This window comes from Sceloporus undulatus, chromosome 3, assembly GCF_019175285.1.
Source record: "Sceloporus undulatus isolate JIND9_A2432 ecotype Alabama chromosome 3, SceUnd_v1.1, whole genome shotgun sequence".
In the NCBI taxonomy this organism is placed as follows: domain Eukaryota; kingdom Metazoa; phylum Chordata; class Lepidosauria; order Squamata; family Phrynosomatidae; genus Sceloporus; species Sceloporus undulatus.
The window spans coordinates 245,385,889-245,407,298 of NC_056524.1; the positions used below are offsets into that span (position 1 = coordinate 245,385,889).

The following is a 21,410-nucleotide window of genomic DNA, read 5'->3' on the forward strand; positions in this document are numbered from 1 at the left end:
AGCTGGCTCTTGTAGCTTCACCCAAGACACCAGACAACTCAGTAGTCTTATATAAAAGATCTACTTTATTCTACTATATACAGCTCCAAAACTATCCAACACAACAATACACTACTCCTCACTCTATCCACTACTATTACCCACTCTACGACCCACACAATACATTGGGATGTATAGTCATTATTATAGTCAATGCATGGTACCACCCACTGTTGTCTGTTTCCACCCAGTAGGCGTGTACATCATTCTCATTGGTTCTCTTGGTTCATCCCACAATTAATGGTTTCATCATCTCAGCCTTGACCACTTAACAATTGTCAGGTGTGTCCAATTATCCACTTTACATTTCTTGTCCTTGGCAGTTAGGACTTGTTAATTGTATTACCATTTACACCTGTGTGGTTCCCAATTGGCTTCTGCTGAGTCACCCTGACTCTCACATACATGTTTTATTTCATTTACTGTATATCCCATGTTGCTTTTTCCTTAACACTCATTTTATCAACCTACGAAAGGATGGAAGGCTGAGTCAACCTTGGAGCCCTGGGATCGAACTCACAACATTGTGGCTGCATTACTGGCATTTAACCACTGTGCCACCAGGGCAGATCAACATCATCATTCCCCTTAAGCATTGGGATTCTAGGATATTTATTTGACAGGAGGAAAAACATCTTGTTCTCTGCTTTCTCCTGCCACACTCCAAACTCCAAATTGCAAAAAGCAAAACAAAACAAAACAACAGCCATATTTTGGCCAGTTCCCAGAATCATAGAATCATAGAATCGTAGAGTTGGAAGAGACCACTAGGGCCATCCAGTCCAACCCCCTGCCATGCAGGAAATCCAATTCAAAGCATCCCTGACAGATGGCCATCCAGCCTCTGTTTAAAGACCTCCAAGGAAGGAGACTCTATCACCCTCCGAGGGAGTGCATTCCACTGTCGAACAGCCCTTACTGTCAGGAAGTTCCTCCTAATGTTCAGGTGGAATCTCTTTTCCTGTAGCTTGCATCCATTGTTCCGGGTCCTGTTCTCTGGAGCAGCAGAAAACAAGCTTGCTCCCTCTTCAACATGACATCCTTTCAAATATTTAAACAGGGCTATCATATCACCTCTTAACCTTCTTTTCTCCAGGCTAAACATCCCCAGCTCCCTAAGTCGTTCCTCATATGACATGGTCTCCAGACCCTCCACCATTTTTGTCGCCCTCCTTTGGACACGCTCCAGTTTCTCAATGTCCTTTCTGAATTGTGGCGCCCAGAACTGGACACAATATTCTAGGTGGGGCCTGACCAGAGCAGAATACAGTGGCACTATTACTTCTCTTGATCTAGACACTATACTTCTATTGATGCAGCCTAAAATAGCATTGGCCTTTTTAGCTGCCGCATCACACTGTTCACCCATGTTCAACTTGTGGTCTACTTGGACTCCTAGATCCCAATGTTACATCCCACAAAGGGGAAGCTCATGGGGGAATGGCCTCCCCACCTCTGCTCCTGGCTAGTTGTCTGCTCCTGTAATTGCAGCACCATTCACAGTAAAATATGAACTGGATCCCTATTTGTAAGTCCTCCGTAATGGTCTGTTCTGCCCATGGTTGAGTCTTCTTCATAATACCAGTCCTTCATTTCACATTCCTTCTTTGAATATCAGTACAATTTAAGTCACAGTCAGTCCTGTACATTGACACTCCAACTCTGGAATGCCTAGGATTTAGTTTCAAGATCCCAAAGAGGCTTGTCTGGATGTCTGGAGAATTACCCTTTGACCTTTAAAATCTGTTGCTGATTCAGGTCTCAAAACAGATAAGTTTTCTTCCATGGAATTCCCCCTTAGGAATGACCCAAAGCAGGTTTAGTGTAAACAGAGAAGCTGTGACTGTCCCAGCCCCTGAATTCAGCAGCAGATTTAAAAGTAATATGCATGTTACAACAGAACTGGGGCAGTGCAGTGGCTCCAACTCTGCCCACCTTTCACAAAATAGTTTGGGCAAAATTACATTACCATGATGTGATGTGATGTGAACTTTGGGACAGAGTTTTCCCCCTTTCAAACTACGGTCATCATCCTTTTATTGATGTGTACAGACATTAAATTGTGTTATGCTTGCAAAGTGATTTTTTTGAGGATGTGTGATCATTGTATCCAGTTGATGGCAGATAACTAGAGTTCCACAAGCGTGACTGTTTCACAAATGATAATATATAAAACACCCAGAGTAGCACACAAATGCACATTGCCTCTATGTATTGCCATTACACATTTCATATTGCAATTACATAATGACCATTGATCCACATTATTTGTGCTACATTGGTATTCAGTATAAAGTCTGCATAATGGAACTCTTCTGGCAGCTATTTATGGTATGCTAAAGTGATGTAGGATGTCAGGCTATATATGCATGGTTATGTGGGCACAATCGCATGTACTGTGGTCATGCGATGGGGAGAATTATCAATGAAAGGGAAGGCGGGGTCTCCTTCTCTGGACATTTTCAAAAAGGGGTGGGCAGCTGCCTGCTGGGGCTGTTTTAACTGGAGATCCTGAACTGACTAGGGGTTGGATTAAAGGACCCATGAGGCCTCTTTCAACTCTGTGATTCTGTGACTTGTTTGAAACTAACACAGTCCCTTCTCCAGTGGTTCTTTATACTGAAAGATCATACTCCAAGGGGGTCAGGAGTCTTTTACGCACAGGCCCAAGAGGAGAAAATCCAGATTACTTGATAGCCTGCTGCAAACAACTTGCCCAGTACTTTTCAGATAAAAAACACTCTGATCCACTCTGACTTGGATCCTAAAAATAACCCAGATCCCATGGATATAATTCTAACCCCGATTGTCTAGTGACGATGGATACCTTTAAATTTGTGCAAATTTAAATTTGTGTTTCTCTAGGAACTTCTAGGTTCTCCAGCACAAGTCCATGGTCAACCTCTGGCAGAGTTGCATTAGGGGACCTAGAGATTCATATAGGGAACATATTTATCAAATATGCAAATAATCAAATCCACAAAATTGCAAATGTGAAGGGCCAACTGTATTACATGAATGCATGTAGCCCCCAGCTGCAGCCAGTCAGGTAGGATGATAGTACAATGATGGGCATCCTCACAAGTATCTAAGAGTTGTTTGCATACTAGAGCGACACTAGAGTTTGCAACCTTTGAGACACTGGCACCAGAGGACTAGATGGCTCTTGTGGTTTCTTCCAATTCTATTATTCTATGATTCTATGAGAGTGAGAGACCCCAACATTGACAGCCCCTGAGCTAATTCTGGTACTCAGACAGTAAACAGTACTGCAAGACTTCCCCAATCCCTGGGGCCAGTGTGCCAATGTAAACATGAGTTTTCAGAGAGATGAAGGAGTGCTAGGCCAAAGACCTATCCCATTAAGGTGCCGATGGGCATACAAACAGGATTAGCAGGCCAGTTTTGGTTCTACTGGACTTTCAGTAGGCCAGAGTGTTGCTGCTGGCAGCAAAAAGAAGTGATGATCCAGGTGAGCAGAGATATCATACGTAAGCAACCCTTTCTACATTTTATTTGTGTCCTTTTTATTACCTAGAGCAGGCTGGGGCACAATGCAGCCAATTCAGTGACTTCTGTTTTTGTGGCTCCCCTCTAAAACTCCACAGCACACTTTTTCTGTCAAAAGAAGGTTGCATTCCACTTCTTGAAGCCTTTAGGAATGTTGCTTTAGATCAATGATTTCCAAACGTTGGTCCTCCAGATGTTTCAGACTTCAGCTCCCATAATTCATGACTGTTAGCTAATCTGGCTGGAATTTCTAGGAACTGAAGTCCAAAACATCTGGAGGACCAAAGTTTGGGGATCAGTGATTTAGATCAAACACTCCCTGCATTGATGAACTTAATTTAAATAATAATAATAATAATAATAATAATAATAATAATAATAATCTGGAATTAAAGCCACATCTATGACCTTAGTTTTGTTTTGCAGAGCATTTTTGGTAGGCCATTTATTCCCCAGAAGGTGCCGGGGCAATTTGGTCCTCAGACTTGATGAAATTGCCCACCCCTTCCCAAGACCATCTGCCTGTCACATTCCCTTTTTATTGGCGGTATCAAGAATCATGGCTTCTTTTACTCAATACAGTGTGTTATGAACATTGAGTTTCCAATGCGTCATTGTAATACGAAGACTGCCAGTTTGGAACATGAAGTAACTGTTATGCATTCTGTGTCACCTACATGCTCCAGGCTGATATTGTGTGGCATGAATTGTCTCTTTGTCTAGACTGTATATGCACTCTATCTCTTTTCTTGTCTCCATGGCAAGAGAAAATAGTTGTTTTTAAGATTCTTAGCAGTGGCCATTCAGACATCTAAAGCCAACTATCATAACAGGAAACATGACTCTCTCTCTCTCAAAATCTCTCTCCCTCTCTTTCCCCATCCTTCAAAGATGTAAGGTGTTATGCAAAGGTTAGTGTTTTTATTGCCAGAATCGTCTTCCATCAAAAATGACAGAAAACACTCGGCAAGGGTTCAGACAGCCACAGTGAATGCTGATTTATTCCTAGTAAACTGCAGAAGAACAGAACAAACTCTAGAACACTTCCAGGCCAATGGTGTTTTTTCCCCCTTTGCTTATTCCAACAACCTTACAATTTCCACATTGTCTCTAGGTGTCTAGGACTGCTGAGGTAGCCTGGATCTGGTTAAGAAGCTGTTTCGGTTGTTTGTCAAATTTCCTTTTTCTCCCTAGTTCACCTCATGAAGGCCATTGTTAACTTTATCTCTTTTTATCTGTAAATATCCTGTTGGTCTCAGAGTTCTCTCAAATCTCGCATGATGTGGGAGCGTTTCATAAGGAGTTTTGTTCTCAGTCACACACCATGTGACATGGTTTAGCATGGCTTCCTGTTCCAATTATAGTGTGAAGACCAAGAATAAGATACACACCATTTATCTCAGGCAGGTCTTTTTGTCAACCCAGTGGTGGAAGCCAAGTATATAACTTGAAGTTACAATAACACTAAGGCATATGTTTCTGTTTAAGCTTGTGTCTTGGGTCAAGGAGACTGTGACTAAAGAAACTGACAGAAGCATTGTACAGACAGATTCTTTGGCCTCTAAAGTTCCTATCACAGGATGCATGGAGTGGAAGTCCCAGTTTGGCAGTGACAGCCCAGGTTAATCCTCAGCCATTCCACTTTCTCACTGCTTTTTCACTGTCCCAGTTTCTCTCTTATCCTCCCACTTTCTTCCTTGGTTTACTTCAATTGCTGCAAACTGAGTTCAAAAGTCATTTGCACGCAATTAAAGGACTGAGAGGAGATGGTTGGGTGGAGTCTTGCCTTTCCCAGTAAACTCATTTAGTGTTTTCAAGCTTTCCTAAACTCCGAACATATATTCCAGGATTTCTAAGCTTAAAATTGTAGTTTTGTGTGTTCCTCCTTGTTAGTGGCCTTTTCATTCTGGTTGCCTGGCCACATCCCTTTGACCATATTCTGATGTTGCTCAGCTACGTGTGTACCAGTTTTAATCTGTGAAATGTTGAAGGGTATGATGATCATTGTCAGCAAAATAAATGCAGACACCCAGGACCAGAAAATAATAATAATAATAATAATAATAATAATAATAGAACTGGAAAAACTGATGGGAAAAGTTGTCTGTTTAGATCAGCCTTCTCCAAACTGAGATCTTGCACATGTGCTGAAATACAGCTTTTACCAGAAGAACTATACTCTTAGGAATCTTGCAGTATTAGAAATGTATAAACCAGGCCAGCAATAACATCCAGATCCTAATTCAACCTTACCTTCATTTACCTATAAAAATCATGAAGTCAACCATGTTACATCCATGCAACATGCTTAGAGAGATTTTGGTACAAAGAGCCTGCAGCTGTCATGTACAACATGTAAACTACAAACACAAATGAACACATCTTTGATTATGAAAAGACATTAGTATTTATTTAAAATAAAGTAATGAAAGAACATGGGTGCTATTACATTTTCTGTTAACGAGAAGTTCCATGCTTAATGAAAAATTCCAAATATCTGTGGTCAAAATACAGTTGTTAGTCCCAACTAGAGGAGATCCACTGAATTAATGGGAAGCTACAGTATATAAATTCCACTAATTTAATCTGTCTGCTCTAAGTGGAACTAGCAATGGTGGATACAGACCTAGGTCTGTGGTATATTACCATCTGTATACACAAAAGTAAAAGGCATCGTTATCAAGTGAATAAAGGAAGGCATTGAAATCTTAAAAGGTGCATGGAACTAGGTCTATTACATTAAGGACACCAGAGAGAAGTCCAACGAACAAGTGTAAAATTCAGAATTTGAAAAGTTCCTTTTAAAAAAGTAAATTGTTAAGTAACTCCTTAGACAAAGCCCACAAAAATATATTATTACTTGTTGCTTTACTTTATTCCATTACATGTGCTCTCTGCTTCTCCCGCTGGCTGCATCCACACTGAAGAAATAATCCAGGCTGACACCGCTTTAACCACCATGGCTCAGTGCTATGGAATTCTGGGAATTGTAGTATACTGTGACACCAGAGCTCTCTGACAAACAAGGCAAAATGTCTCACAAAATTACGATTTCCATAATTCCATAGCATTTAGCCATGGCAGTTAAAGTGGTGTCAAATTGTATTATTGCTGCAGTGCAGATGCAGCCCCAGAGGGAAGGACCTGGTCTAATGGTTACAGAAGATAGATTTCAATTAAATGTTAGAAGGAACTTCTTAATAATAAGAGTGGTTTGGCAATGCAACCAATTGTTTAGAGAGGTGATGAGGTCTTCTTCTATGGACATCTCCAAAAAGAGGTTGGAAGGCTACCTGTTGGGGCTGGCTTTAGCTGGAGACTCTGCACTGAGCATGGGGTTGGATTTGATGGACCATGAGGTCCCTCGAGCTCTGTGATTCTATGTTATTTTTCCTTAAGCAAGAGAAAAGGAATCCAACCAAACAAGTAAAAAAAGAAAAGAAATTACCTAAATTGTTTTGGTGAGGGGAATCACTCAAAATGTCTCCCCAAAAACTCCCCCTGAAATAATAATAAGGGAAATTAGTCATTCCATTAAAAACAGGAATTAAAAGTTATATGTTACTACATTATTTTCCAAAAGGAAGCTCATTATGCCCAAGCCTCAAAAAGTATCATGTTTCAAGTAATGTTATTTGTAACATGTTAATTACAGGCTCTGATATCTTCTAAGATGATGGGAACAACTATTTAGCACAGTAGAAGTGTCAATTTTTTGTTCACTATTGAGATTTTATCATCTTCCTCTTTATCTCTTTTTCTGGTCCCACCTCCCCCATCTAGCTCCCCCATCTAGCTATATGTCTGTATATATGAGCTCCTTACAGGCAGATCTCTATTTTTATTGCTCATAAAACTTAATTTAGTTTTCTTGTACTATAAATATCAAATTATTATTATTATTATTATTATTATTATTATTATTATTATTATTATTATTATTATTACTATTATTATTATTATTATTATTCCTTCTACATATGATGCTTTAGAAATCACATGAGCAAAAAAGTCAGAACTCTGTCTCTAAGATCCTGCAATCTAAAATCAGAGAGTATAGCAACAACAGCGAAAAAGAGGTAGAAATGACAAAGATATTAAGGGACAATTTTGAGCAAATGCATTAACATCTATTCCATCTCTGTTCTAGTGGGGAACAGGGACTAAAAGGTTAAAATGTAAATATAAAGGAGTTGAAAATGCAATGGCTTAAAACAGTAATAATACAGGGAGTATAACATCTAGTGTACAGGCACAAAAATGATCCGGCATGAAACCAACATTGACTGAAATAAAGAAATCTTTATGTTACTAAAATTCTGGCAATTTGGACATGCTTTGCAGCAAAGAGCCTGACTTTTTAGCCCCAGACCACATCACAGTAATGAATTTGGGATAAGATCTTTGCTGGACTCTGTTGTTCTTTCTCCAACAGAAAGATAAAGCCATCTGTGTGCTACACTTGTATTTTCAATGTTTTCTATGTAGTGTTATCAATATACTTTCCTATCAAAGTGCCAGATGAATTAAATCCAGAAATAATATTTCTGCATTGGTTCATGCAGTCTAGCAAAAGCTTAGGTTTATAAAATGAATGACCATCTGCAAGGCCAGACAAAGCTAGTGGTACAGTGGAATTGCAGCTTGTACAATCTAAGTGCTAAGAGTTTTCAGTGACCAGGGACGAGAACATAATCTTAGGCTCCCTTGTTCACTCTAAGCTTAGCTGTAGTCATCATAATAGGTGGGTATGTGTAGAGGATTTCCTCAGCTGTTCCTGTTGCAATGCTAAGCATTTTTGATATTGAATGAAGAAATTAATCCCCACTACCTTCACAATAGAATCAGCATATGTTATGGTTTGGACTATGTTGGACTATGATTCTGGAGACCACTCAGACATGGAAACCCATTGGGTGACCTTGGGCCACATTCTCTCAGCCTCACAGGAGGACAAAAGCTCCTTGAACCAATCTTGCCAAGAAAACTCCATGATACAGTTGCCTTATGTTACCAGCACTGAAATCTTCTGAATTTTGGTGTGTTCACATTCTCCCTATGGTGCCAGATGGATTCTGCACTGTGGGCATCCATGATCTCTGAGGTGAGTGGTCATGTCCACACTATCCCATAAGCACATCAAATAGAAGAGTTTGGGAGTTGCAAATGAGAAACTTTGACACCTCTCTGTGTGTACAGGAAGATAGGTGATTTAGGCAGGATGTTCTGCTGGACAAGCCCAATAAGGCTGATTTACAACCTCATTCTCATCCCGGATATTGCCAGACCAAGCGATCCTTTACAATGTAGATTTGATTTCCTTTGCCTTCAGGCTAGTTTTGGCCTATAAAAGATCTCCAAAATCCTTTGTTAGTGGGCTAGTTGGAAGGCATGGGGACACTCTGTCACTGTGAACTTTGACCGGTCCCGATAATCCTCTTCCCCTCCGCTCACCAGAACGGCCGTATCCCATGCCACCCCCATTACAATTGGACCCGGAGTCAAGCCTCATCTTGTGTAAGTATCGCTGTTAGTTCAGCCTCCAACTATTCCAAAGCTAATTCCTGATTTCCTTAGTCCTTGTATATATGTGTGAGTGAATGTGGATTGTGGTGTGATTTCCCCCTTTAATAAAAGAAACACTATAGATAGAGAATTCTGCCTCTGTGAGATTCCTTTGATCTCTTTTCTCTCAGTATACAAGTGGGCAACGATTCCAAAAGTGTTGCTTGTAGATCAACCCATTAATTAATTGATCTGATTAAAAATTCCCCCAGAGAGATCCATTACTACACTTAGGCTCAACATAAGTCAGAAATTACTTGAAGGCACACAACAACCACCTTTATAATCATCCTGGTGCTGGTAGAGGTAAAAATTGTTATACCTAGTTTGTTGTGTGGATCACCACATCTGCTTCCAGTTTTTGGACTCTCCTTGGGAATGTGGCTCTTCAGACTGTGAGGAGTGCTCGTGCTTCAAGATTTACCATTCTACCACTGGCCATAATTGCAAAGTATAGGCATGTCCTGAACAGGCACTTCCAGAGCTAGATTGCAGCTTTGATGTATACACTGAACTTCCTAGGAGTAAGATAAATGCATGATCCAGTTTTAATTCATACATGATCCTAGTCTGAATTCCTGTAATCTAGCAAAGGTTTGGGTTCATAAAATGGATGACCATCTGTAAAGCCAGACAAGCAGTGATGTAGTAGAACCAGGGTTTGTACAATTAAAGTGCGAGGACTTTTCAGTGAGAAGTGAGGACATCATCCAAGGCTTCCTTGTTTCCTCTAAGTTTAGTTGCTTAGTAACTCGAGTAATAAAGCGTACATTATCCACAGCACATAGGAAAGAGAGATGCCCAGAAAATCCAGTCTTATCTCTAGTTTTTTTGTAATCTGAACCACAGAAAACATCTTATTCTCCTTGCTCATGAGTCTGCATCTGTCACTGAATCACTGAGCTTCAGACTGGTCTAGTTTAATTGGTATAATGTCAACGTGTATAAATGAATGTGGCCTATTATTTATCAAGTGCAGGGGTAGGCAATCTTTTTGAGCTGGGGGCCGGGTTGCTGTCCCTCAGACAACTGGGGGGCCGAAACCAAACAATAAGTAATTAAATAATTTTTTAAAAAATGAAATAAATAAATAAACTGGGACAAATGTAGGACAACATTTTCAAATGGCGGACACTTTTTTTAAAAAAGTGGAAGACACGCAAAAAAAATTGCTGATTTTTAAAAAAATGTTAATATAAATGCATGTTTCTGAGGCGTCTATAGACAATTGCTCCCCTTGCCCCTGCGCGCGAGAGGCCAAAGGCCCCGGCAGCAATCAGTGGCAGGACTGGGCTGGGGCCGGTCCCAAGGCCTCGCCAGGCCGCATCCGGCCTGCGAGCCGCAGGTTGCCTATCCCTGATTAAGTGGGAAGATACTTCTAGAGATTTTTATCCCATCACAATTTCAATGGCACCAAGTCTCAGGTTTGAGGTGAGTGTAATTATTATGGCAGGTTGGAAACAGAAAATGGCAGGCAAGCAGGAAAGGCAGTAGCCGGACAAACTGTAGCAGTGGCCATATTCAGGTCTATGTACAAAACCACTCAAAATGCATTGAAAGGCAGTGTAGATTGAAAGGCAGTGGGTGTTTATATACTAATGCTGGAAGGATATTAAGAAATGCTGATATTATCTTGGTCCTCTCTAAAGAAGACAGGAAAATAAAATGGCAGTTGTACTTACAAGCATCATTCATCTCATGATATTCATGGTTGACATTGTTTGGCTTGCCATATAGCTGGTCTTTTACCAGTAGATATGATAATAACCAAATAGCCTGGTAATAACATAGCCCTGATGTTCACACAAAGGGACACATTTGTATCACTACATAAACTATATTCACGCCAAGACAGTCTTAGGCACTTCTCCAGGTGTTAATCAGTCATACTGTACAGAAGTGGGTTGGCCACTTTTTCATCCTCCCAAGGACTGCCATGGTCAGTGTATCCATGCATGCTCTATCTTCATTTATGTTTTGTAGAAAGGAAGTAGTTCTTTTCTTTGTAGTGGACCAGGTCACCATGAAAAGGGACGCAGTGGACCCTACCAAAGAAATGGTTACATGAAGAACAGTTGCACCACAGGTAAAAAGGTAACATAGCAAGGCTTGCCATTCTTACAGATATGTGGTTGCCTCCCTGCTTTCTCTTTCCTTTGCTTGTGCAACTGCTACATTAATGCACTGGAGCCACTCCTCAGCATTCTTTTCATCTTTGGCCTTGAAAACATAGGTTTTGCTGTCTGTGAAGATTTCAAAGGCCCGAGGAAGGCTGCGATCTCTGCGCTTCTTGGCCACCACTTTCACACTCTGGACCTTGCTGAGCTCAATGGGACAGTCATCTGGGTCATCCTTCTGAAACAGAAGAGAGAATGAAGGAGGAAAAAATGCAGCTCAAGACTTGTTCTGAAGATACCTAGGCTGCATTCACACTAGAATTTTTGTGCTGAGAAGATCAGGGGAGATTCGCTGATGCAATACCGAATTAAAGTTCCCACTACATTTACTCTGATCTAAGCTCTCCATGGCAATTTAACCCTGTTGAAGTTCACATTACCATTTGTATCAATTTAAAATGGAGCTGAATTCAATCATTCTTGGTTTTTTTAAAAAACTGTCAATCAAATGATGCATATCTATGTCACACTGTTTGGGCAACCCCTCCCCCCCGGTCAGCAATGGTAAGCCCCTCAGCACAACCCTTAGCAAGAACTCCAGGGATAGGTTAGCCTTGGAGGGGAGTCACAGTCTCTCAGCCAAGAAACCCCCGTGGGTTTAAATGTGGGGTATAAATGCAATATAATATATATGTGAGAGCTTAGCTTGCACCATCTTGGGAGCAGAGTCTGTTGTGGTCTTATTTCTTTAGAAAGAGGGAAAAATGACCCCTAACTCCCAGCCCCACTGATAGGTTTTTTTAAAAAATGTCAAGCAAATCAAGCACACCTTTGTCATATCGATGATACAAGTATTTAAAGGTGCTGTGTACTGTGGCCATGTAATAGCAAAGATGTGCATGAGCTCAATTTAAAAAAAAAAAAAAAGTACTCCATCTAATGATGTCCCCAGAGAACCCTCTCCCTGGCCTTGGCTTTGGCTGACAGGGAGAAAGCAAAGGGGTGGGCATGATCCACCCCCTGCGCATTAACCCATTCCTTCCTGTGCTCTAAATTGAATCAACAGCAAGTTCCCATTGGTGGCTAGTAAATAAAAGACTGGTTCTTTTGAAAAGACATGATGAAATCCCCATTTCCGAAAGAACCGGATTAAGGGGGATTTGCCCCCCCCCCCCAATTTGGGTTGGGAAAAACTGGCACAAGTGTAACGACCCCCTTTTAAACTAGTTTGCAAAATGGTTTGTAACAGAGTGTGAACAGCCCCTAAGTTAATTATTGTGTCACAAAAGGCTTTGGATGATGCAATATTTATGTCCAAATGATTGTTTATTACCAGGTTTTTTTCATCCATGCTACTGATGTAAACTAGCTAAACTGCCATTTTCTTCTTCCCTTGAATGCAGAGGACTGAAGTTATAAGAGAAGACATAGGAAAAAATGTTTAGTACTCCTGCCAAGCTACAGTTCCTGGGATATTTTGGGGAAATTCACTGTAGTAAACTGGTGTAATACCAATAGAAGTTTCTAGAATATGCTCAATATGCCCTAGGGGATCACTCTTAAACACATAATTTGTTTCACCAGAGCCAGTTTTAAGGCGTAGGTGCTTGCTGAGACATAAGTAAATTTTGCATAGGTTAATGCAAGGATTTTCTTCTATCAACATCAGCACATATGTTACAACATCTCTCTAACTGAATCCAGAAATGTAGGATCTGGGCAATTTTCCTACTTGGTTTTTAAGCAGCCTTAATGCATGTGAAAGATGCCCAGCTGATAACCCTAGGCTCTGATGTGTTCTGTTCATTTTCACAGACAACGTGGCCCAGAGACATATCCAACAGATCTCCAATCCAATCCACCTGCAATGGCCCCCTTTCCATTTAACTCTGTTTAAACAAATTGTGCTATGGGCAGAAAGATTGTTAAGGTAATTAATGTAGTGAATATACAAGAAACTGAACTGAGACCCATGGTTAATCTACTGTGAGCCTATAACACCGCAGAGAAGGAGCGAGAGAGGTAGCTGCCTGCCATTGTCTTCTGTGAGTCAATACTTTAGTCCCTGAAAGGTGCTAATCCTCCATATGATTAGAATCACATTAGAGTGGGTGGAGGACAAGCATGCTAGCTCTTTCTGTTCCACTACTGTTTCCATTGCACTCCATAGTTTGGATTGTGGGGCATCTGTGTACTTATAAAAGCTCAGCCCACAAATAAGAAACCAGAGTGCTAGCTGCTAAACAAGGTTATATTGGGTTGCCTTAGATAAATATAGTCTTCCCTTTGGAAATGTTTGTCTTTCAACTTGTGAAAGATAACAGAAGGAAGAGAACTAGCATATACTTCCCTGTCCTCTTTCATGCAGTGCTAATTGCACAGGGGATTACAAATTCCAAGTAGGATTTCTGTTATGTGCAGTGTTGATTCACTGGTCAATGGTCATATTTTACCAGTGTTCCTGACAATCAGCTATGAGTCCCCTCTATATTTCTCAGATGATCTGGTGGGAAAATCACACCTTCTGACACCAGTGTCACATCCTATAACAGATTTCTAGTACTTGCAAAATGCAATGGTCACTGCTCCCTGCTAGTTCAGTAATCACTGTCCTCCATCCAGCCCAGAGAACTGTGCTGGTAGAGATAGGATTTCTTGGCTAAGCCACTACATGGATGCTAAAGCAAATGAGCAGGATGGTCTGCATCTTTGCCTGTACACAACCCCATAGGTTTGGCCTTTCAATCTAGTGAGTTCCTTTTATTTATCATTCACATTGGAATCAACTAAATGTAAGGCAACAGCAGGATGGGCACAATGTCATGGGATCAGTATCTGCCAAAAGCACTTTTATTCTGTTAAAATTCTGCTTTCTAGTCTAGTGCAATAATGTACTAAGGCATCAGATCCTGTCTGGCCTATGAAGTTAAGGAGGGTCAGCTCTAGTTAGTACTTGAATGGGAAACCACGAAGGAATACCAGGTGTTCTGCCTTCTTTCAAAGGGAGGAACTGGCAAAACCATCTCTAAGTATTTTCTTGCCTAAGAAAACCCTACGGAATTCATGGTGTCTCCATAATTTGACAGGCAACTTAAAGGCACAAGCTTTTTCAGACACAGCAGTGAGTTGTAAAAAATACTTATGAGTCTTACAAGTCACACTGTCTGACAGAGAACCACTTTGCAGAGTTATTTAAAGTCTGATCTTAGTGAAAAACTATGAAATAAAGTAGCATTCCCTCAGCAACTTACAGACTTTCCTTTGCGAAAGAGAAGTTGGTTGCCAGCGAGAGTGAAATACCGTGTCTTCCACCTTTTGATGAACTTCCATCGGACTTGCTTTTCCTTCAACTTGCCTTCAATCAAGGGTTGGCCATCTTGATTCACAACTAGGGAGACATGTTTTTCCCCCCCAGAAAAGAAGTATTTCTTTTGAATATCTTGTTGCTTCTCTGGTGGTTTAGATATTATAGTAAATCCAGAAATCACATGACCAGAAAGTGACATCTTTATAAATCACATGATCGTGTTTACCCAAAACCACAATCTGAAATAGCTGAAAAAAATATCCCTGCCTACAAGAATCATATTTTTATCCCTGCAGGAGCAAGAGGTTTTTTTCTCTATAAAGGAGTCAAACTGTTTATCCATCCCATTAAAAATGTGTTTCTTGTTAGTGAAGAAGAACCCAACCATACTTACAAAAGTAGCCATGTGCTTGTAGGAGGCAAGAGAGCAAAGAGAGATAGGCCCGGTACAGACCACCACTTTGTGGTGGCCTGGGGCTGAAATTAGGGCTGGGGAGAGCAAAGCCTGATACTTCTGCTCTCCTCAATCAATCATCTCCTTCTTTGCAATGTAATTGTAGCCAACAGACCCAGTCCTTCTTTATCTGACAGTAAATTCTTGATCTTCAGTTAAGTGTCTCTTCTACTGATTCCAAGCATCAGCTTCCATACAATCCAACAGAGCTGTAGGAAGGCTGGGAGGATCCAAAGCCCAGTTGGTCCATACTCTCACCCCTGTTTAACACTCCCAAAACTGGAGCTCCATCAAAGATGGATGTTGAAAGGGCAAAAACAGTACAGGCTACTTCAACTTTGGGTCTCGTGAGATTTTTGAAAATAGTTCATTGCTATGAAATTTTAGATCCAGTTTTCTTGGCCCAGAGATGTTGTTTTTTAGTAACCTGGGCTATATCTGCAATGCACAAATAATGCAGTTTGACAACACTTTAACTGCTATGGCTCAATGTAATGGAATCCAGGATTTATAGTTTGTTGTGGCACCAGAGTTATCTGACAGAGAAGGCTAAATATCTCACAAAACTACAAATCCCAGATTTATATACTATTGAGCCATGGTACTTTAAGCAGTGTCAAATTACATTATTTCTGCAGTGCAGATGCAGCTTTAGTTTCGTGCTACAAATGCTAACATGTCATGAAAAGCTAAGGGGCCCACACTGGCGACCTTCATTATTTAACTTTCTTTGTGTATATTTGGATAATTCCACAAAAATACAGTCACTTCAACTTTAAAGGGCACCCTAACGGATAAGCTGCCAGAATGTCTGAGGGACCAATTAAAAAGAAAAGGTCACAGGGTCACAAGAACTAGCATTCCAAACATTTCATTTTTTAGAAAAACTTATTTTCTTTGCAATTAAGCTGTCTAAATATGTACAGTTTTATACAGTAACCTCGTAACCCCTCAGTTGAAGAATGGTATAACTTCTCTTTATACATTTTAAAGTACTGAAGTGAAGCACTGCAGTCTGAATTGTATCTGTGTTTCTTACTACAATGCAGGATATTAGAACTTGATGGTATTGCATTATTGTACAATGATAAAAGCAAGACTGAACGATGATAATCTGTGTCCTTAAGTAAAGACATCTGGACCTATGTCCATTCAGCAAAACATATCTGAGTACTAATAAGGCAAGCACACATGCATTTCTGTCTATAAAGTCAAAGTTCAACCACTGTCTTTAAAATCAGGAAAACACGCATTTTCTTGACCTCATTTGCTCTGTCTTAGCATATCCATCTTGACTTTGTGGCACGGAGCCTCTGCCAGAAATTTCACCAATTTAAAACTTAAAGTATACTTTTATGGTGATGGTGGTGGTAGCTTTTATGACCTGTATTTGCTCAGCAAATCAATTTATAACTTCAAACATGCATAGAGGTAACAAAAACATAAGTGTCACCCCTCCCTGTTTCCCATTAATATAAAGCAATCTGAGTCTGAGGCTTTAACCTTTTTCTTATCTTTGGAAGGGGCTTATAATGTGGGTCCTGGACAGCATATAGTGTTCTGCCTGTTTGCTTGATCATGACTAGACCTCTGCCTCAGGCATTTCAGGTCAACATGGGAAGTTCAAGATTAGAAAGGAGAGAGCAGGGTCCGTACGGGTATCGAGGAGTGCTAGTGTATGCATCCTCATTTTGAAGTAAGCTTGCAAATGCATGAAGTGGGTTTATTGTGAAAGAGGATTCTTCAGTTGGATAATGTATTTTTATTGTGTGCACTTAATTTTCCCATAGGTGCCAATGAAAGCTTCCCTCCACCAGCTAATATTGGGGAGCAGAGAAAATCACTTGGCAAAATGGCAGTTAACCCCTATCAGTCATGATTGCAGTTATGATTGCCTTCCTTGCATCTATTTTTTAAAAGAAGAAAAACCTGGGCACAGTAACTGCAGATTAACAGAGCTATCCTACACACATTTATTCAAAAACAATTCAGATTGAGTTCAATTAAGTTCATTTTCCAGTAAGTGGGTATAAGACTGCAGTCTTACTATCACATGTAATTGATCCTAGATATGAATAGAAGTGCAGTTCTTTTTTGTTTGTTTGTTTGTTTTTAATATGCAGCTGGAATTCAGATTTTTATTTATCACCATGAAAATAGGTCTCAATTTACTCCTGCACATCTTTGCTTTAAGCTACTTCCAGTATGCTTGAAATGTCTGCTATTTGTACCTTTGTTGAAACATTGGTATAAATGTTCATATTTATGTAGAAAAGATTAAAGAAAGTAAATATTTAAATGTTTCTCTGACTTGACAATAAATCTTTTTCAGAGCACTTGACTCCTCTGAGAATCCCACAACAATGTGAAAAATATAAACAGTTATCTTTTACACACCACTCACACACAAACATTCTTTCAGCCTCTTTCTAATAATGTAGCAGGATAAGCTACATTAAGCATGAAGTGGTAGAATACCAAGATGATTGGCAGGACTGTACCACATCTTTGTGGGAAGATAAAATTGCAAAGTGATGGAGAAAGGGAAAGGAAGAACTAAGCTCCTCAGAGGGAGCAATAAATTAGTCTCTATCATCTCATTTTATTTATGCTAAGAGTATAGCCATCAGGGGTGATATCAAGTCAATGTTAATACAGAATAACCTTCCTAAATAATAAGCCCCTTGAAAATATGTTTTCTTGTGCACCTCATACCCACTACGCCACACCAGCTGTCTATGGCATTCAGTGCTGGCCCTGCCATGGAGCAGAGTGAAGCAAATGACTTTAGGTGGCAGCATGAGTGGTAAAGGTTGCAGGCTGGAATAAATTAAGGAAGGGGCTAAGCTCTGAATGCAGCAGCAAAATTTTCCTGTGTATTGAGTTTAGCATGGGAGAGAATATAAGATGGCCTCCATCTCAGGAAGCAAAATGTCTTCAGGTAGCACAGATAAGTGGATGACACTTTTTCCTACTACTAAGGGCAGGATGCAGAACTCCCCTCCCCAACCCCAGGCTGCATGTAATGTTAGCTCAGGGACTGGAAGCTACACATACATGTACCCAAGTTAGCAGTCTATTTTCCTCACTTGGAGAGAGTGGAATGCCTTTTCTCCAATCTCTACCCCAGTGAGAAAATAGTGATCTGTAGAAGGATCTCTGGCGGATAGAGCAGAGAGCCTCAAGGTGCCCAGAGATAAATGTGTGAAGGATAGTGCTTGGCAAATAACACAGAGACAAACTCAGCAGGGGCATAACAAAGCTAGCACTTACAGCTTTCTAGGTTACAGCTGTCTAGGCTTGCCTTAATGGGATTGGATCTAGTTACTGGATGACCCATTAGGTCAGGGGTAGGCAACCTGCGGCCCGCGGGCCAGATGCGGCCCAGCGAGGCCTTGGGACCGGCCCCAGCACGGTCCTGCTGCCGATTGCCGCCGGGGCCTTTTGGGGGCAATTGTCTATAGAAGCCTCAGAAACATGCATTTATATTAACATTTTTTAAAAAATCAGCAAATTTTTTCGCGTGTCCTCCATTTTTTTTAAAAAAGTGTCTTCCATTTGAAAATTTTGTCCTACATTTGTCCTGGTTTATTTATATATTTAATTTTTTAAAAAATTATTTAATTATTTATTTTTGGCTTCGGCCCCCCAGTTGTCTGAGGGACAGCAAACCGGCCCCCGGCTCAAAAAGATTGCCTACCCCTGCATTAGGTGACTGAAGAACACTGCAGAAGCAACCCATATGTTAGGACCAGCCTGGAGAGGTGGAAGTGGTATGCAACATGTGCAAAGGCCACTGTGTTGATCCCCCATCGGTGTGGATGAGGCTGAGTTAGATCTAACACATGTCACCTTCACCTCCACAGCCCCCAAAGGAGACCCCTCACTGAGGTTAGAAGACAAGCACACCAGGCTCATCTGATCCCAAAATAGATGCAACTCACATGAAAAACTGTCAAAATTGTGACACCAAAATAAAGGGTAAATACAAACAGATCACATAGACAGAGGAATGGGGTGGCTGGGTGGGAGGAACGCAGAGGAGCTCTGAGGCAAAGAGCAGATAGCCTTCTCCCTACCCCCTTCTGTAGAAATCCTGATCCAGGCAGCTGTTTCCACAGTGCTAGCAGCACCAAGGAAAGAGCATCTGTATGACATTAGCTGTGACAGCAGAGGTGTGATTTAATGGTGTGGGTGGAGGAGTCAGGTCACCCATGAGGCTGCCCTTAAAGTAGGAGGAGAGGGAAATGTGCAGCTTTTGCTTATATTTAACATTAAAGTACCTCTAGTTAGCATATATAAAATCTAAACCTGGATGTAATTTCTACTAATATGATTTTCATGTTACCATGGTGGAATTTCAGCACCACAATTAATGTATTATATGGAATCATTCTAGTTATCATTAAGAAAACCAGTAAGCAATGAAATCAACATATATGCTGATGTGCTCTCTTTGTATCAGCAGGGATTCTCTGAATTGTCTGGATAGCTGCATAAGAAAAATTATGTATCTTTATCTCATTTCATTTCATAAATGAGTGACTCTTATTGCAGCCTTTCAGTCCCTAACTACGAAGTTAGCATGATATACTGTAAAAAGGTATTGACTGATAGTCATACTTGTTTCTCAGTAAACCTCTAACTGAAACTGCTGAAAATACTGGAGTTTCTGGACTTGAATGGGGATAATTCCATACTTCAAAATGGTTAGCAAAGAGAGAAAACATTTCTTACAGGACTGAGGCTCCACAATAGCCTTATGAGTGCATAATAACATTTAGAAATCTGAAGATGCCAGCCACAGATGCTGGCGAAACGTCAGAAAGAAACTCTGCTAGAACATGGCCACATAGCCCGAAAAAACCACAAAAAACAGTAATTGTCTGGTTGAGCTTTGATTCACTGTTGGACCTTGCTTCAGAAAAAGGAGAGTGCAAAAGGAAACATGAGTCAGTTGAGTCAGCTGAGACTTGCTACAGAGGAAATGGATGAGATATGGAAAAAAAGACCCTCACCTCCCCTTCCCCTACCAAATATCCCTAGCAATCACTATATTTCTTGTTGAGCTTTGATCCTGGGCACATCACTCCATCCTTTTGTACCTCATTATACAAAACTGAAGAATAAGTAATGCTAGATGAAGAGACTGCATGGTTAGGGATTTTTATTTTTATTTGCCTAAAGCCATTTGATGAAAGTGACTGATCCTTTGAATCATTAAAATGAGCATTTGTTTATTTAGCACAATATTTAATTTAACAATATTAAGTATATTACACTACCTTTGTGATGCCTAAATACCCTGAAGGCACCAGATCCCATCTGATGACATTTTAATGATATAAATAAAGGGGAAATAATGCTTAGAAAAGTTTATATTATACGTCAGCTGTATCCATACAATAATCAAGATTACATCTAGCAATACACTGAACATCCTCGAGGTCTTCCTGACCATTAAGAATCCGGAAATTGTCAGTCAGCTTCACAGATCCATTAAAATCATATTTATCTGGGCTGGAAATGCTGCCACCCCAAGTATGTTAAAATTTTTTTATCTCTAGTCAGTAGCATCACTAGGGTTGGCATCACCTGGTGCAGTCACTCATGGTGTCACCTCCCCATCCCATATACTACATGCTACAGAATCCTTTGTAATGGTTTTTTTTTTTTTTTGCACTAATGTTACTCATAAATTGCAATTCCCTTATATCACTGAACATACTGGTAATAGTTGTGACATAAACAACTAGCAAAATTAAAATTATACCTTCAAATTACAGTATCGTATGCACAGTGTAAATGTATGTAGAAGATTTGGCAAAATGTGATGTTTTTGAAGAAAATTTAAAAAGAATAATTTTTTTTTAAAAAATAAAAAATTTGGAATGTGAAGTTTTAATTATTTTTGCAAAATCCTCAGGGCTCTCCTTTCTCCTCTCACTGAGCTTAGCTACACGCCCACTATCTCTTAAAGCATTTTAAAGGAAAGTAGGCAAATGCCGCAGCCCATTTCTGCCAATTCACAGATGTCTGAGGAGCAGAGGTGTCACACCCCCCCTGCATAGGGTGTCACCTTGTGCAGACTGCCCCTCTGCACATCTCTAGTGACAACACCATCTCCAGTCTGAGTCTAATCATTAGACACATCTGTAACAACAATGAAAATTACTATAAAAGAACCAATGAGGTTAAGCAACAGCTGCTTCAAAGAGGATATCCTCCTTATATCATTCAAGACAACATCGAGAGCACAACCATCATTTTGAGAGGAAATCTCCACAAACAACATAGCTAACTGTACATTCTGTTTATGGTAACTCTGCATCCAGCATCTTGTAACTACCATAAACTAGTTAGGGAAACCTATCCATTGTTAGCAAATTCTGAACGCCTTGCTAGAGTCAGCTGCAAG

The 21,410-nt window shown here is 40.3% G+C and overlaps 1 protein-coding gene across 2 annotated transcripts in view; it reads right to left on the reverse strand.

Annotated features, from left to right (window-relative positions):
• Positions 1-6,581: 6,581 nt before the first annotated feature.
• The window catches only part of VEPH1 (ventricular zone expressed PH domain containing 1), a 177,363-nt gene continuing 162,534 nt past the window's right edge, over positions 6,582-21,410 (reverse strand). Inside the window, exons 15-17 of one of the 2 annotated variants that reach the window (XM_042459676.1) lie at positions 14,483-14,619; positions 11,237-11,469; positions 6,582-9,632 (exon numbers count right to left, since the gene is read on the reverse strand). In XM_042459676.1, coding sequence (XP_042315610.1) covers positions 9,599-9,632; positions 11,237-11,469; positions 14,483-14,619 — 404 coding nt within the window. In that variant the 3' untranslated portion in view covers positions 6,582-9,598. Of the gene's footprint in view, positions 9,633-10,365; positions 11,160-11,236; positions 11,470-14,482; positions 14,620-21,410 lie in introns of those variants that run through there. The other variant, XM_042459675.1, reaches the window with a different exon arrangement.